We start from the raw sequence: 19,640 nt of genomic DNA, 5'->3' as shown, positions 1-19,640 counted from the left end.
GAAAGTCGATAATGACCAAAAGCAACGACAGCAACAGATCCTAGTGCTACTATTCCCACAGCTTCAAGGAGAGCAGAAGAAACTGTTTTATCCTTATTGAAAGCAGCTAATGGCTGTGAGTCACCTTTCTCTGCAATGGTTTCAAATTTTTCCACAAGGGCAGCCATTTTGGGGGAGGGGATGAGTCGATTACATTGACCCCAGAGTTCAACTGGTACTTAATTTATTGACCCTGACTAGATGAAAGGCAAAGTTAACCTCAACAGAATTTGAATGCAAACATAGTGGCAGACAAAATGCTACTAAGTATTTGGCCCAGCATGCTAACGATTCTGCTAGCTTGACACCTTAGCAACAACCAATAATACTTCTCTATTGTCACCAGACAGTGAGGTGAGAGATGGACAAGGTTGGAATAGGAAGATATGGGATGAAATAGTGAGGGCTGATCTCAAGATGTTGAGCCCCGCAGAAGAGATAATGGACCGGGATGAAGTTCTTGAGAAGACCTGGCCACCTCAGCAAAAGTGAGTTCTGGAAGCACTGTATTTTCCTCCCACATCATCATCATTTAATGTCTGCCTTCCATGCTGGCATGGGTTGGATGGTTTGACAGGAGCTGGTCAGGTAGAAGACTACTCCAGGCTACTGTGTCTGTTTTGACATGGTTTTTATGGCTGGATGCCCTTCCTAACACCAACTGCCCCTCAGAGTGGACTGAGTATGTTTTACATGGCACTAGCATAGGCAAGATCAGTTTTGGCATGGTTTTTATAGCTGGATGATTTTCCAAATGCTAACCACTTCATAGTGTAGACTGGATGCTTTTTATGTGGCACCAGCACTGGCAGGATCACCAAATTACTTGCAAGATAAGGAATTTTGAGAGGGGAGGGTGCTTTGGAGGAGATGATCTTGTGTCAGGTAATGAAAGGCTAGTATGGCAGAGAGACAGAAACAGACATCTTCCTACAGATGAGGTTACCCAGCCAGACAGAGAGAAAGAGAGAAGTAACAAGAAAGAGGACAGAAACAGGTGTGCTGATGTAAAGGAGATACTTGGTTATCTAGCCAGAAGAAAGAACAAGAAGAGGAAGAGTGTGATCAAAAACGAGGACAGAAACACATGTAGCATTAATTCACACACCCTACCTTAATGAATCAAACTACATCTATTCTTCATTCACTCCTCTGATATCTCCCTTTCCACTCCTGCAGCTCTATCTTGTCCTCCCCATTGCTAGCTGTATCAATGCTATCCTACCCCTCAACCAGCTCCACTACACACACTCACACCATATATCCAGTGTTTCACTACATTTCCCCACTTTCCCGAACTCCATGTCCATGCATTCTGGATAATCCTTTACCATTCCATTTATATTTACTGCCATGTACCTTCAGAGTATGCCTTGGCACATTGCCACCTCTCTGGCCCTCTCTTGCTCTTGCTATCTCTTGCTCTCCCTTGAACTGGGGTAACTATGTTTCTCCTTTACAGTAAGACACCTGTTTCCATCCCTCTATCACACTTCAACCTTGCATCACCTGGAACATAGCCATAGCCACCCACTCTTGAGGGATCTTTGTCTTGCAAGTTACGTGATGACTTTGCTGATGCTGGTCTCACGTAAAAAGCGCCCAGTTCACTGTAAAGTGATTGGATTTAGGAAGGGCATACAGCTGTAAAAACTATGCCAAAGCAGAACTTGCCAATACTAGTGCCATGTAAAAAAAAGCACCCAGTCCAATCTGTAAAGTGGTGGTGTTAGGAAGGGCATCTAGCTGTAAAAAAACATATAGTGATCATATATATATATATATATATATATATATATATATATATATATGGGAGAATATACAAATAATAACAACAGACGAGGACAGGTGGTGTAAATAACAAAAGTATATATTAGTATGACGCTCAAAAATATATATATATATCTGTAAAAATATGTGACATTTATTCGGTAGCCATGATAAAACTCTGAGTTTCGGATGCCAGTGTGGGAACCCACACCAACATCTCTTCAGTTATCTGGCCATTGAAAATTCCTGTGAAAAATGACCGTTAAACTAAGGGAAATGACTGTGTGGTTGACCGTTATTAAGATTATCTTAATAATTACTGCATAATCTAGTGAAAGTGTTTTCTATAAAAATTCTAAATATCATATATCATTGCAATACTATAGTATCACTTTCCAGCCAAATAAATCACCATAAAGGTAGAATTATAAATAAGAAATAGTGATACAACAAGGCACCAATGTATGCTGGAAATAGCAGTTGATAGTGATACAACGCTATGTAAAACTTCACTGAAATATATACTGAGGAAAATATTTTAAGTTCGCTGCCCACATACATCTTTGCCAGTATACATTTCAGTGAAGCTTTACATAGCATCGTATCATTATTGACTGCTATTTCCATCAAACATTGGTGCCTTGTTGTACCACTATTTCTTATTTATAATTCTGCCTTTACAGTACTTTTGTGATATATATATATATATATATATATGTTTAAAGGAAAGAAGGGTAAAGGATGGAATCTGAAGGTAGGCCTATTTTAAAAAATACTCATTACATTGCTCATGTGTGTAGTTATCGTAGAATTGATAGTTTTTTGAAGTTTTTGCTTTAATTTTTTAGCAAGTGATATCTTTACCCTTCTTTTCTTTAAATATTTTATACCTGTTTAGGTAGAAGTCTTGCTAGCCACCTCATTATTACTGTTTTTAGCAGTAATAATACTTCACACATATTGTGGATACCACACACACTTTCATACTAACACTGAATGACAATGTTGATATCAATCAGGCCTCTATGATGTGTTAGAATGTTCTCAAAGTAGTACGGTAACATTAGTAAATTAATATAGCCATGTTGTCAATAAAGATAGCAAATACATTAATGTTACTTAAATGTAATTGAAAATAATAATAAAACAAAAGTTAAAATATAGAAAACTACCTTTATTTTTAAATACAGATATTTACATGCAATAGGTTTTTGCATTGAACAATCATGGAAAAAAGCATCTTTTTATTCCTTTTTTAGTTTAGTATTTATTTTAAAAGTTCATAAACTGAAAATGTAACCAATTTCAGAGAAAGGATCACACAATAATGCTGAGCATGCAGAATGTCTGTAGGGACTATTTAATTTGATTTAATATTACATTTTTAGTGAAGATTTTCTCAAAAAAAAATCCTTGGTTGTAATTATTTTCTACATGGAGTTAGTATTTTTATTGGATTATTTCATTTTTGTATTTATTTTTCTAGTTCTAGTTCCACTAAACGTCACGTAGAGTTGCCTGCAAGAAAATAATGGGAGAAGGCAGGTATACTCCAACTTTAACATAAGTGAGCGACTGTCCTTCCAATCTGTTTAATGGGTATTGCAGATGTTGGATATTATCTCTACGTAATACTATTGATCTTTCTCAATGAGCACACCCATCTGTACATATATATATATATATATATATATATTACACTCTCTGAGTGGTTGGCGTTAGGAAGGGCATCCAGCTGTAGAAACTCTGCCAAATCAGACTGGAGCCTGGTGTTGCCATCCAGTTTCACCAGTCCTCAGTCAAATCGTCCAACCCATGCTAGCATGGAAAGCGGACATTAAACGATGATGATGATGATGATGATGATATATATACATACACACACACAAATATTCACATACCAACATATTCACACACATACACACATACTTATATATATATATATATATATATAAATAAACATATGTACATATATATGCACACACACATACTGTATGTGTACAAACAAAAGAGAAATGCATTCAAAACATTACATAGAGTATATATTTGTAGGTGGGCAGTTAGTGACTTGGCATAGTTATTACTCAAAGTTCCATAGACACAAAAACCTGTGTCTATAAGGTGTCCACCATACAGCTGGCATCCGATGAATTAGATACATGCTTTCACACCTTTGAAACTGAATATAGCTGCATAAATCACCAGCTGTTTTCCTATGTGCTGTGGTTGTGTGTGTGTGTGCAATGTATGTGTGTACGTATGTATACATGCATGCATACATCTGGTTGTATGTTATTCCAAAAATTATAAAAAATTTTTTGAAATTAAAACAAGGAAAAACAAACACTAAAAACATCAACACTTTAATATTCCCATATATGTACACCAATAATAAAGCCATATAAAAAAGAATAAAGAATGACTACACTTCATCACAATCAACATTATCATATTCATTAACCATTATCAAAAAGTCCTTTATTTTATGCTAGCATGGCTAGTTGGATCTAAGATATGTATTATTTCTTTTTGTACAATAAAGAATAAAAATTGTGTCATAGAACAACAGGCTATTTTAACCAGATTTCTTATCTTCCTTTAGATGTTGTTCACTAAAGAAGAGCAAAACCAAATATTTTAATTTATCTTCTCGAATAGGAAGACATTTCCATTGACAGTTGTCAATCATTTTTAAATTTACATACACACAACAGTAACTAGTCTATTAAGTGTATATACATTAAGTACAGCATATACATGGGTATTTTAATATGCATATACCTATATATAAATATATGTACACGGTGTATGTGTGTGTGTGTGTATATATATATATATATATATATATATATATATATATATATAGATATATATATACCTATATAAACATGTTCACATATACATTATCATCATTATCGTTTAACGTCCACTTTCCTTGCTGGCATGGGTTGGACGGTTTGACTGAGGACTGGTGAGCCAGAAGGCTGCACCAGGCTCAATCTGATCTGGCAAAGTTTCTACAGCTGGATGCCCTTCCTAATGCCAACCACTCCGAAAGTGTAGTGGGTGCTTTTACATGTCACTGGCACAAGGGCCAGTCAGGCAGTTCTGGCAACGACCATATTCAAAAGGTGCTTTTTACATGCTACCTACACGGGAGCCAGTCCAGCAGCACTGGCAACGACCACGCTCAAATGTTGTTTGTTGTTTGTCATGTGTCACTGGCACATGTGCTGGTAAGGCAATGCTGGTAACAATCATGCTCAAATGGTGCTTTTTACATACCACTGTCACAGGAGCCAATCCTTTGCCCTGGCAATGATCACGCTCGGATGTGCTTTTAATGTTCCAGTGGCACAAGTACCAATCAGGTGGTACTGTCATCAGCCATATCATTGATTTTGATTTCACTTGCCTCAATAGGTCTTCACAAGCGAAGTTTATTGTCCAGTGAATGAGGGGTACTCATAAGTGGGCTAGTTACACCCACTGGCATAGGCAACAGGCTATGGTCTCACTTGGCTTGTCGGGTCTTCTCAAGCACAGCATATCTCCAAAGGTCTCGGTCACTAGTATTTGCCTCGGTAAGGCCCAATGTTCAAAGGTCGTGCTTCACCACCTCATCCCAGGTCTTCCTCTTTCACAGGTTCCCTCAACTACTATGGTGTGACACTTTTTCACACAGCTGTCCGCATTCATTCGCAACACATGACCGTACCAGCACAGTTGTCTCTCTTGCACATCACTGTGATGCTTCTTAGGTCCAACTTTTCTCTCAAGGCACTTATACTTTGTCGTGTATGCATACTGACATTACACATCCAGCGGAGCATACTGGCTTCATTCCTTGCAAGCTTACGCATGTCCTCAGCAGTCATGGCCCATGTTTCACCGCCATGTAGCATGGCTGTTCGTACACATGCATCATATAGTCTACCTTTTACTCTGAGCAAGAGGCCCTTTGTCACCAGCAGAGGTAGGAACTCTCTGAATTTTGCCCAGGCTATTCTTATTCTAGCAGCCACACTTTCAGAGCATCCACCCCTGCAACTGACTTGGTCCCCTAGGTAATGGAAGCTATCAACTACTTGTAGTTTTTCTCCCTGGAATGTGACATAAGCTGTTCTCTGCACATTTTCAGTGTTTATAGCACCTGAGCATTTGCCACATACAAAAACTATCTTCCCAGTTAGCCTTCCTTTGATATTGCTGCACCTCTTATGTGTCCATAGCTTACACTGGGTACAACTTATGGAGTTTATATACATATATAAATATGCATGTATATTATACCTATATAAACATGTATACACAGACACACATATATCCATTCAATGCTGATTAATCACTATTATTCACTGTTACTGCTCTGAGTTTTGGGCTTGTGTGCATAAATTATTGCATACAAGTGTGAAACTGAGTACTGATGGAGTGAACTGTTAACTTCAAATGAATAAACTCATTATGTATTGAGCACCTATTCTTCTATTTCTACACCCAAATGTGTGTGCATGTGTGTGTGTGTGTGTGTGTGCTTTGTTGGCAGCTATAACTAAGGGTGTGATTAAGAGACAGTGTGAAAATATGAGTCTAATTTATGAGTGAGGCAGTGTAAATATGGTGGCAGGGAGGCAAAGGTAATGGAAGAGAGACTGAGAAGTAGCTATACGTTGGACTGGACGGAGACAACATGATGAAAGGAGAAGTAAAGAATGTGCCTGAGAGTAATACATATGAAAAAGGAGTGAAAAGGAAGAGAACAAAGGCAGAAGAGAATGAAAGATAAAAGGATAATAATGCGTGTAGTGATAGTAAGAAAGTGGTGTGTGTGTACATGTAAAATATATGCAAATACATTCACACAGGGATACTCTGATTAAGGAAACATTGCACTCCTGAAAATCTTGTCTTAATTTGGTAGACATCCTATGTATGCATGTATATATGTACTTCTGTATGTATATAATTGTGTTTGTATATGTGTGAAAGTATGAATATGCAGGTTCGTGTTTCCTTGTTTTGACATAGAATGATAGTTGTAAATGAGTGTAACTGTCATACAAGCAGTGTCATTCATTTCTGATATTTTGAGAGAGCTCTCACCTTGGATAAATATTACCTTGCATCGAATCAGATTAGAGTTGGCAACAGGTTGGGCATTTGACCATAGAAAATTTGCTTTGATTCGATTCATGCAAGTGTAGAAAAATAGACCTTAAAATGATGATATATATACATATATGTGTGTTTATGTCCTTTATTTTATACTTGCTTCAGTCGTTAGACTGCAGCCATACTGGGGTACCACCTTGAAGAATTTTTAGTCAAATGAATCAACCCCAGCAATTTTTTTAAAGCCTAGTACTTATTCTATCGGTCTCTTTTGCAAACCATTAAGTTACAGGGACATAAACACACCACTTTTGGTTGTCAAGAGATGGTGGTGGTGGTGGGGGGAAAACACAAACACAAATTCACACACACATATATACATACATATATATATATATATATATATATATATATACAACGGGCTTCTTTCAGTTTCCATTTACCAAATCCACTTGCAAGGTTTTGGTCAGCCTGGGACTATAGTAGAAGACACTTGCCCTAGGTGCTACACAGTGAGAATGAACCCTAAGCCAGGTGGTTGCGAAGCAACCCGTGCTTATACAATATATATATATACTACACACACACACACACACACACACAGTTCTTATTTGTTTTAGCATACTAAAAGGTAAAATAGTCAATATACCATTGGATCAAAAGCACTTAAAACTTAATGAATGTGCCTAGATGGTTAACAAGATTACAAACCCTTACATAAAGGTTTTGTATAACTCACCGAGTGAGATAGTATTCAATCTCACTTGGTGTATGTGTGTGTGTGTTGGTCAAGTTACTACTTAGCTCTGTGTTCTGAGGAGTAAGGTAACTGTGAATGGGAAAATAACAAACTCATTTGTCATAAGTAACAATTTTCCCAGAGATTGATGAACCTACTGTGTGGTGAGTATCCCTCAATGTTCACCCTTCAGCATTTAAACTGGCTATATCCAGCTAGAACATTCTGCTTTATGCTCAGACCAGACAGACCTGGCTCCTCACATGTACCCTACAATGTCATTCTAAAAGTACACAGTAACATGATCAAAATCTCAAAGCTACAAGATAATGCATGATTTATTCAAAACAATGTGATTAAATAAGCACTACCTTTGACAGAATATGAATGCTAAAGGATTAAATTAGAATTTCATACAAGTGACCCATGAATACACATTTTAGTAATTGATCCAAGATGCCAAATGGAAAAAAAAAACACAAAGGAAATTATTTAATTATTTACATTAAAAAAATGAATGTAACAATCACCTTCATCATCATAATTTACAATATTAAGTTTCAAATGTTCATTTTGATGATATTAATGATGATGGTGGTGATAGTGCTAGTTCTTGTAATAATAATGATGATGATTGTGATGACAGGTTTAAATAGAAACTTTACAAGTTCATTCCTTTATCACAGATATTCATTACACAGGAATATTTTCCTTCTTCAAAATGATCCAGCAAGCATATTTCAAATTTTTCTTAACTTTTTTTCCCCCAGAAACTCCTGGGAAGTTTTTAATAATCTCGACAAGAGAAATAAAGAAATTTTTTTTTAAATGAGAGGAGTTGGATGGAATTAGAAATAACTGGCTCTTAGAGACAAGCAAGAAAAAGAAAGTTTCTTTAAAAGAATATTAATCAATATTTTGGCTTTGAACCTTTCCTGAAGCCATGATTGATTAAATGAAATGTCCAAGGTTCAGCCTAGAACTGAAACCCAATAGTTTCTTTTGCTTCACTGTGATTATTATATCAATCTTTCGTTATTGCAATAGAAGATCAGACAATAAAAAGTCAATTGAACCAACTGCAGTGTGTGACTACTGCTGGCATCAGAAGAATGAAACACAAAGTCAACTTCAAAAAGATCTGATCTTGAAAACAGTGAATGAACCTAAATATTAATGCATCAAGTCTGGGGCTTGAACACTCCTGATTTATTTCTCATATTGGAGCTCAATAATAACAACAACAACAATTTCAAATTTTGGCACAGGGCCAGCAATTTTAGTGGAGTGGTATTAGTAAATACTATTGACCTTAGTACTTAACTAGTACTTTATTTTATCAACCTCGAAAGGACAAAACTGACCGAAGCAAGATTTGAACTGAAAATAAAGAGCCAGAATGAAAGCCACAAAGTATTTTTTCTGATGTTCAACTGATTCAGCCAATCTACTGCCCTTAAATAATTATTTTTAACTTTAAGCACAAGGCCAGCTATCTTGAGAGTAGGGGGTTAGTCAATTACATCAACCCCAGTACCTGACTGATGCTTTATTTTATCAATCCCTTAACGATGAAAGCAAAGTCGACCTTGGCAAGAATTGAACTCAGAACTTAGTATACAGTTTATTATATTGACTCCAGGATTTGAATCCTCAGGATAACAGGTAAAATCAACCTCAGAGGAATTTGAACCTAATTTTTTTACCCTGGTTTGAAAGCCTTGTACTTCAAGGGTTGTGGTAATTTTTATATTCCTTTACCAACATCAAATGTCCTAAATTTAGTGAAAATGGTTTCATGATTGAAACTATCTCTCTCTCTTTCTCTTTGAGCAGCTCAAATCATTCTGATTCTTGTTGATTAGGAACAAATCCAATTTTTCTTAAATGGACATATGCAGTTTATTAAACAGACAGCAGTTTATTATTGGTACATATCAAACTCAGTTGGATGAAAGACAAAGTGTTGGCTCTAGCAAGATCTGAACCAACACAAGCAGCACAAAATACAACAAATTATAAGATCTAGTGCTTGACTAACTCATTCAATTTCCTTGCCTTTCTTTATAAATAATAGTGATAAAAATGTATTTGCCCCAAGGGCATCAGAAAAAAAAAACAATAACAAGTCAGATCAAAAGTTTTAACATTGTTCTTTCAACCTTTTAAAAAATTTTGAACATTCAAAACAAATTTCTTTTTAATTTAGAAAACATATATACACTATAAAACAAATACATACATCTTGTAAATATGAGTTATTTATACTGGACAAATAAGAACAATCTGAAAACCCAGACAAGTGTCAACATAAGTCAAATGCATTCTCCCTGAACCAGCTGACAAATAAAACTGAATTATTGAACCTTTCGCTCTTATCAAAGAGACAACTTTCATTCATCATCTTTTATAAAATTTACTTCTTTCTGTTCTCACCTTTGATAAGGGTTCTGTTTACATACAAGCAATCTGAGATCAACCCTTTCAATTTCATCCACTGCACAAGATCTTCCACTCTAGCCAATAGAAGAAAACTGTTTGCTTTGACTTGGCAAAAGAAGTTGGGAACAAAAAAAAAAGTCATCATACTAGTTTCAGTTTCCTTCATGCAAAAGTAACTGGGAAGGCAATCCATAAGCACTGGACATGTTTATGTACAACAGTTTCTTCATTGTGTCACATCCCAGACATATCCAGCTTTTATATTGTCATGCCTATGCAACTTATCTCAAAATGGCAAAGACTGCTATTTCCAGGTAGATTTTCTAAGCCAAGGAATTTTGAAAATTGTCCATAATCTTTAAACAAAAGTGATCTAGAAAATATTGCCAGTTACTTTTGTCAACACCCACAGTAACATCCCAGACCATCGCTGATCATAGAATGCAAAGGTATTAATTTATTTATTTTTAACTTGTGGCACAGCTAGTGTCTGGCAACACTCAAGATAACATGTAACAATCATTGGACTATATTTGATTCAAGAAAAGAACTCAGTCAAAGAAAGCTGCAATGAGGAGGCATGGCTACTAGATGGAAATCAAACCTGCTACAAAAATGTCTGCTGACACCTCAAACCCATCATATACACCTGAAGAAAAACAAAGTTTACCACAAGACCCCTGTATATGTGCCTAATTCAACATTGCAGTTGCTGTCAAGCTGAAAGTGCCTTCCAGACCCAGTGAATGATTATTATCATCAAACAGATGAAAAGTAATATAATCATGTATCAATTATGACACTTTACTACAACCTGGCCACATTCATATTAGGCATGTCTGTCCAGACGAAGATTAATGCAAATCAGATATGAGAATCAAGTTCTGGCAAGAAAATCTCTGATAAATATTTTGACCAAAGCATTGCCCTGAAGGAATTTGAGGAACTGTCAAGGTGCAAGGATCTTGAAATAATAATTGGAGTATTAGGTATAATAATAACACAATAAAAAAAACATTAAAAAGTTATGTCAGAAGTTATTACCCCATATGAAACAGCCAAAAATGCTGTTAGGAATAGCACATATTCTATGTAGGACACTTTCAATTCAATAGCACAACTCAGAAAATACACTAAACATACAACTTACATGGTATATACTGTATTTTAACATGTATAAGGAACCCAAAAAGGTTTTTAAGGGATTAAAATACTATCCACGTGTAAGAAACTCCCATATTTTTTTAACCTAACTTTTGACAAAAAAGGGTTCCTTATACATGTTAATATACAGTAAATATCATTCAATAAAATAACAACCACATAGCACATACTTTACACATCACAATCCAAATAAAATAATACAACACACACACACACACATTCATATGTAATAGACACATCATACTATAACACACAACCTCATACAACCCCAAACTACAACATACACCACTCAAAACTCAAATTCTACACAATTACCAACCAATGATATAACAACCCATTCAGCAAATACTCTAAAGCAGTGGTTCTTCATCATTTTTTTTCCCGTAGAACCCACCTAAGCGGTGAGTGAGGTATCACAACTAAACTAACTTGACATGGATGATAATTTATAAGTTTTACTCAAACAATGGGTTGTATAAACTATTAACAGTGGACAAAAAATTAATAAAGACAAAAGTTGTAAATTTACTTCATACATTCTAAGTTAATGACTTCCTGTGCCTGATGAGATCTATCTAAATTTTCTATATCAAGTTGAGCTACTGTCTAGATTCTTCACAGTTGCTTGGCCTACTACAAATAGCAGCATACTACTTATGGCTCAGTGGTTACAGCGTCGAGTTTACGATCATGAGGTTGTGAGTTTGATTTCTGGCCCGGGTTACATGTTGTGTTCTTGAGCAAGATGCTTTATTTCACATTGCTCCAGTTCACTCAGCTGTAGGAATGAGTTGCGACATCACTGGTGCCAACCTGTATCAGGCTTTGCCTTTTCCTTGGATACCATTGGTGGCATGAAGAAAGGAGACTGACATGCATGGGTGACTGCTGGTCTTCCATAAACAACCTTGCCTGGACTTATGCCTTAGAGGAGAACTTTCTAGGTGCAACCCCACGGTCATTCATGACCGAGAGGGTCTTTACTTATCTTGCACTTTTATTTCAATAATCATTATAATACAATTACTACAATGGGTAAAATTTAGTATGTTAATTATGATACTATACCAACACCTAAAGCCTAACATCCCCTTTGACATGCCCAGTGCCCCCTTGGGGGCACTACCATCCATATTGAGAGCCTCCACTCTAAAGTATTAGCAGAAAGCACAAAAACACATGACAACTCAAACACATATGGAATATAATTCATCACCCAATGAAAACTAAAAACTTGTGTAGCACATAATCTTTACAGCAAACAGGTGAAATATTAAATCAATCTTTCAAAGGTACGAAAAAAAAAATTCAAAATATGATTTAAAAAAATTACCACTCATCAAATAAGTTAGCCAATTGTTATTTATTATTAAACCCACCCTATCTCAACTTAGCTGTTTGTTCATCTCTGTTTTGTTTGCAATTTTGCTTTTTTTTTTTGACACCCACCAAATATTTAAACTTTTAAGAAAAGAAAGTTACACCAACTCGCCTAATAGCGGGCTAAGAATAAAAGAACACGTTGACTGTGAAATCCAAAGCATATCCAGTACATAAAACTCAAGAACGCCAATTATAGAGCCACATAAAACATCGGTAAAATGGTGGCGTCCAAGGAGGAGTCTAGAGAAGCACACAAAAACAGCCCAAGTGTAAGTAAATACAACCAATTTCCTTGAATCTGGTACTTGTTTGGCTATGAATATTGCCAGATAGCAGGCCCGTGTTGCATGACCAGATGGAAAGGAGTACTGGTCTACTTTAGAAGCGGCAACCATGTCCATATAGTTTGCACTGGGTCGTTGTCGTTGAACCAGCCATTTTATAAGACATACCAACAGGACGTCAAATATTAAACCTACAACAGAAAGAAAGACAAACAGTTGTTAAATAAACTCAGCAATATATATATATATATATAAATATAGATAGATAGATGGAAATAAATTTAACCCTTTAGCATTCAGATTACTCTGTCAAATGTATGCCTCTTTATTCACATTGTTTGAATTAATCATGCATTATCCCATAGCTTCGAGATTTTGATGATGTGTTTGTTCATTTTTAGAATGAAATTGTAGGATATGTATGAAAGGCTAGATCTGGCTTTTTTGAATATAAAACAGGTGGACTAATGTGGCCAGATATGACTGGTTTAAATGTTATAAGGCTAAACATAGTTTTGTCATGTTTTTATGTGTATGAGTGCATGTTTTATATACACACATACACAGAGATATTTCAAAAGTGAATAGACATCATCATTTTTGGAAGATATATTTCTAGAAACACACACACACAGGAGAAGTTGGAGGGTGAGAGAAAACAAAAGGGAAAGAGATGCATAAAATATCCAGAATTTAGTCACCATAGCTTAGGTTAGCAATTCCCAAAACTTATTTTGTCAAGGAACCTGTTATACAATCTCCCAAAAACCGTAATCCATATTTCTATTTTTAAAGACCCCCTAGACACTAACGTTAATAAGGCATTAAATAAAATGAGAATTATGTTTGGAAGAGAATTTATTCTCGTTATGAAAACAAAAACAATTTTGAAAAAATATTTTCATAATATTCTGTTTAATGTCACCGTATCACACCTGTCCCCGCCTTTTTTAAAGGATCTCTGGAGTTCTTCAGAGCCCAGTTTTAAAACTCTGCCTTAAGTTACCCATACTGTTTGTCCCCAATTGGATCTTGCTAAATTTCTTCAAAGCACTAGTAGTATTTCAAATTGTCACCAGATTATTTTCAAGGTATGTAGTTAAGATGTAGTTTTGCATGCTGATGACGAAAATTGCATTCATTTGTTTTTTGGGTTTTTTTTTTTCCATAAATTAATATAGAGGTTACAAGTATTTAAAGTGAGGTGATTTTTGTCAGTCAGTAGCCTCCAATCTGGTGAAAATTCAAAACACTTCAAGTGGTTAAAAGAAATTTAACAAGATCCGTCAAATTTGTTTGCTCCGATTGTAAATACTGGATCCTGCAGTCTATTTTAGTAACAAACACCATACAACTAGAGGAAAATTTTTCTGCCAGCATTTAATATATTTTTTATTGACCCTTGATATATTGCCGAACAATGTAGTGAAATTTGAATAGTTATTCTGGAAGTGCAAAATAAAGATAGCCCCCAAAATTTTCATTGTTTTTGCATATTAAGTGTGCATTGGAACCAGTGTTACATGTGACTGTAAGAGTTATTTCCCTTCATTTAACCATAACCATCGTAGGCATGGCGTTAGTGACAAAAGCAAAAATCGAGTTGGAGGAAATTCTGGTGATCAACGTTGATGAAAAAAAAAATAATAATAATAAATTCATATTGCAGTATAGAATTAGAAAAGGTGAATTCTGACGTTTCTGCGAAATTTGTCTTCGGGGAAGAATTAAAAGTACATATTGTTGTGTAGTCCCAGATTAGCCTTATTCGAGCGAAGGCACACCTAATCATAGCCATTTTTATTCCCTGGGAGCATTTTATTTCTAGGATTACATTATCCAGTATCTCGTTACTTCACCAAAATGATAATGGGATATTTGGCTGCTATTTCTAGCAGAGCAAGCGACCACGAATGGCTTCCTACTCGAGACTTCGTTTGCATTTCTCGACCATATTAGTTTCACTCAGTTTCTCGGAGGGTGCGTATCTAAAACACAAATGGTTCTGGTCCTTAAGCTGCCGCTTGCTTTTAATTTTAATGAATTCAATCTTTTTACGATTATGGAACCAATGAATTCACACAAAAGGACAAAACAAAAAATTTGAGTAACATAATCCGTTGATACTGCATATCACTGGCACTATACCCTGGGTAGTATTTGAACTCAGGATAAAAGGAGACAGAGCCAAATACCTCATGGCATTTCGCCCAGCAACCTACCGCATCTCTTCCTGTACTATATAATATTTGATACAAAGAGATCTTAAAACATGCACTATTCTATACACAATAAATGTAGTAAATATTAATGATCTATGAAATCGTTAAAGTACATAGCAATCAGCACAACCACATTCCTAGATTGGTAGAGTAAAGGAGGGAGTCTCTAGCCATCGTTCGCCTTGCTAGAAATAGCAGGCAAATCACCTTCACATTACACACTAGTCTTTATATATATATATATATATATATATATATATATATAAAGTGGATGGACACACCTGATAATGTAGTCTAAAATACACATCAATCATCATCATCATCATTTAACGTTTGCTTTCCATGCTGACATGGGTTGGACGGCTTGGCTAGAACTGGTAAGCCAGAGAGCTACACCAGGTTCAAGTCTGAATTTGGCTTGGTTTCTACGACTGGATGCCCTTCCAAACATACTAAAAAATACGAGACAGTCACGACTGAATTGACTTTGATCAAACATCTGCTTGATCAGGGATACATAAATAACTCGTGATTATACAAGCCAACGGGATGCTCTCTATATAGTTACGCAATCTGCTAGAAATAGCAGCCAAATTTCCATTAAACCACACATCTTAAAAAAAAAAAAAGGAAAGATACATAAGATGAGATAGTCTTCCTAGATACACTAGAACTAAAAAAAAAAAAAAGACAGGATGATCGTGACTGGGATACCTTTGATCACAGATCTGCTCGATCAGGGATGACTTGGAGCTAAACATTAATCAATGACCATACAAACCAACAAGGAACCCTCTATATGGTTATGCAACTACTAGAAATAGCTGCCAAATTTCCATTGAAGTACACAATTTAATAAAGGAAGTATGCATAAGCTAATACAGTCCTAACAAAAATAGGTGGAGTGGTCATGACTGATATGCCTTTGATTATAAATCTATTTATTCGACTAGGGCTGACCTGGAGCAAAGCAATAACAACGCATAATACCCTAAAATAGGCAACAGACAACATAAAATATTGATTTCCCACTTCTAGAACTCCTGGATCGTTGAACGAAAATAATAATTGCACAGTAGCAGACTATATATATAGATATATATATTTACCCATAACCCACATTTCATTGCTACTCTCCTAAGTATTGTTTCACAGAGGGTAGTAGATTGACAGAAAATCGTTAGAACGTCGGGAGGAAGTGTTTTGAGGTATTTGTTCTGGCTATTTGCGTTCTAAGTTCATATTCTACAGAGAGGATAGTTTTTGCCTTCCACCCCTCCAAGGTTGATAAAAGAAAGTACCAGTAAAATACGGAGGTTGATGGTATCGACTAACCCTGCACTTCAAGATTGCTGGCCTTGTGCATTGTATCTAGTAGTCAACTTTGTACCATTATGCAAGTGAGCTTATACCCAAGCACATATACATGTGTACGCTTTAATCAAAAGCTCACAACTCTCATTATGTGAGGAGGGAAGGCACGTAATTCCTGATGAATTTTAAAAAAAGGTAATTAGTCGGTTTGATCCTCATCCCAAACTGTTGAAAAATCCTTAGTGTGGCTTAATTTCACAAGATTAATTGCACGTAGATATAAGCCTGTATATTTCTAATAGTAGTGGAGAAATACGTAAACTCCAAGGGAAGATATTGTTGCTAAGCATGATGTCATCTTTGATCGAATAAGTCCAATGAAAAAAAAAAAAAAAACCTTCCTGATCATAAAATTCCTTTTATTATTTATCTTTTTATGAAGTGTGTATCCAATGTATCCGTCCTTCTTTCATTTTAAGAGGCGGGAAGGTACAACTGGAGGAAAATTTAGCTGTTATTTCTAGTAATTGCGTAAAAGATCCAAGTTCCATGCCATAGAAAACTAGGTTTCGATTTTCGATTGCATCCGTTCCAATTCAACCACGCTGCTATTAATTTCAGAAAAAGGCCTGAATGTCACAGCTTCCAATTTCCTTAATGACAGATAATGACGATGTCTTAATTCCTATATAAAGCCGTTTCACTTCGCTTCACATCGTTTATGCTTTTCATCAATGCATGAGCATCAATGAATCTCATCACACTACTTTGCTAGTAACATTGAAACTACGTAAGAATTTGATAAGCATAAAGGGAAAGTGGAAAATACTATCTGTAATTCTGTATTGACTCGAATGGAAAAATGTGTCGCTCAAGAAGGACTTCAGTTTGAACAATTTTCATGATGTTTCATATTTACATGCTTTTATTAAATTCAATCAGTTGTTAAACATAAATAAATTTTGGAATTAAATGGTTTTGATTTACTGTCGGGCGACTTTTGACCAACACTGTATAGTCGACATTTACGTCGTTTTATGCCCTTCAAAAGGAGTTTGAACACCATGCAGTGGTTTTCTATAAATCAGATGAAACCTTTGTTCCTGTGTCAGAGATCAATAGATTTTCATAGATTTAAAAGGTGAAAAACAAAATAAAAATTAATTAAAGCTTACGTTAAAAGCATTTAATTTCATCCTGAACCCATTGACTGTTATCTTATTTTTATATCTAATCTAACACGTGTGTACATCACCAATACCCCGGTTTTGTGACCCAAGGGAGGCGGTTCTGAATGAATAATTAAAATCGATTCGGCTACTCAGATAACATTAGCAAATACACGCTCGCACAGAAACACAGCCTAACGAATATACATACACTGATTAGTTTCGATATAGAAATAACAGTTGAACATTTTGATAAGAAGGAGAAGGAGGGAACAAAACAGCAACAACAGAGCAGTTACAAAATGTGTTCAGTAATGTCAATTATGAGTAAAAATAGTGTATTTTATTTTCTATCGTTGATATTTTTTTTATCCTTCTCTCACTTTTTTCCTATCTCGGTACATTTATTACATGTAGGATGTTGAATGGAAAATGATAGCTTTACTACGAATTCTCATTGTCATTATCCACTTGACTTAATTGTATCTCGTATGCGAACACATACACACTGCACACGAGCATGCGTACATATGCATACATGTATGTGTGTGTTAACACATACATATATAAACACAAACACATATATACTCATATGATGATAATACACACATATTTATGTATACACTTATATAGTTTGGCATAGTTTCTGAATGCCTTTCCTAATGCCAAACATTTTATAAAGTGTACATGTGCTAAACACATATATATTTACTCATATATCTTTATGTATACACACATATTCGTATACATACATAGTTTCTATAGTTGGATGGCCTTCCTAATGCTAAACATTTTACTAAAAGTACAGGTACTTTTTATGTGAGGTTTCCATGTAACTCAGTAGTTAAAGAGCCTATCTAACTGAGAGGAAGTACAAGGGAGGGCAGTGGTTTTTATGCAAAATGTTGAGAGGTTAAAGTATGCTAGAAAGAACAGGAACAGGCTTGTTATAGAGGAGATACATGTTTACTCCATTGTATAAGAATGGATGGGAGCAACTAGGGTGGAGCTGGAAATGGAGACAAAATTGGTAGTGAAAAAGTATCAGAGCATACCATCACAGAAGAAGAAGGTGAAGAGAAGAAAGCATGGAGGAAGAACAGAATGGGTAGGTGGCTAAAATTTGCAAGTGTGCTTGGGGGCAGTGAGAGATCATCATCATCATCATCGGTTAACGTCTGCTTTCCATGCTAGCATGGGTTGGGCGATTTGACTGAGGACTGGTGAAACCAGATGGCTACACCAGGCTCCAATCTGATTTGGCAGAGTTTCTACAGCTGGATGCCCTTCCTAATGCCAACCACTCCGAGAGTGTAATTATGGTTAGGAATAAGAGTAAGAGTGAATGTAGTGGTGAGTGAACTATGGAAGGGGAGGATCAATGTTCAATCTGAGTTGGGAAAATAGCTATAAGAATGAGAGACGGATGACAATAGAAGGGTTTAGGGGAAGAGAATGTGATGACTGGCAGTAGAGAAAGGATGATGAGCAGCAGAATAAAAGTTAGAGGAGAGATGAAGGGATAAGAGATAGGGAGGTGAGGAGTGGAAAGGATGAATAAAGGTTGAAAGAGTGTGAAGACAGACAGAGATAGAAGTGAAGGTGTTCAGAAGTGAATGTTGAAGAACAAAGAAGTGGGTGTGATTGACAATAGTCATGAGGTGGTGTTATAGGAGATGACCAACAAAACTATAATAGGAAGGAGTTTGGGAGAAGATGGGGGTAATGACTGCAGTATAGAAGGGGAATATGAAAAAAAAAAATATGAATGACCAAGGACCATGTTAAGAATAAGGAATGGATATTAAAAGGAAGTGGTTCAGAAGAGAGGGAGAGATAATATAGAAAGGGATGATGACATATGTAGCTCTTTTCTCATTTTATTACAACAGCAGAATAATGCAGGTAATTAGAAAAGTGATGGCATGATCAGTGAGAGATGAGGTGGTGTAGCTGCTGGTAAAGCTTTTCATGTCGCCCCAGCCCACTCAGCTGTAAATGG

The 19,640-nt window shown here is 35.9% G+C and overlaps 1 protein-coding gene across 2 annotated transcripts in view; it reads right to left on the bottom strand.

Moving 5' to 3' along the window:
- Positions 1–4,156: 4,156 nt before the first annotated feature.
- LOC128248513 (polyisoprenoid diphosphate/phosphate phosphohydrolase PLPP6-like) overlaps positions 4,157–19,640 on the bottom strand; it is a 46,914-nt gene continuing 31,430 nt past the window's right edge. For both annotated transcript variants that reach the window (XM_089356338.1, XM_089356339.1), the window contains one exon: positions 4,157–13,124. In XM_089356338.1, the coding sequence (XP_089212464.1) occupies positions 12,745–13,124 (380 nt within the window). In that variant the 3' untranslated portion in view covers positions 4,157–12,744. The remainder of the gene's footprint in view (positions 13,125–19,640) is intronic.

Source organism: Octopus bimaculoides, chromosome 8 (genome assembly GCF_046866305.1).
Source record: "Octopus bimaculoides isolate indiv1 chromosome 8, ASM4686630v1, whole genome shotgun sequence".
Classification (NCBI taxonomy): domain Eukaryota; kingdom Metazoa; phylum Mollusca; class Cephalopoda; order Octopoda; family Octopodidae; genus Octopus; species Octopus bimaculoides.
The sequence above is the reverse complement of the archived record's forward strand: the minus strand, read 5'-3'. Positions and strand labels throughout refer to the sequence as shown.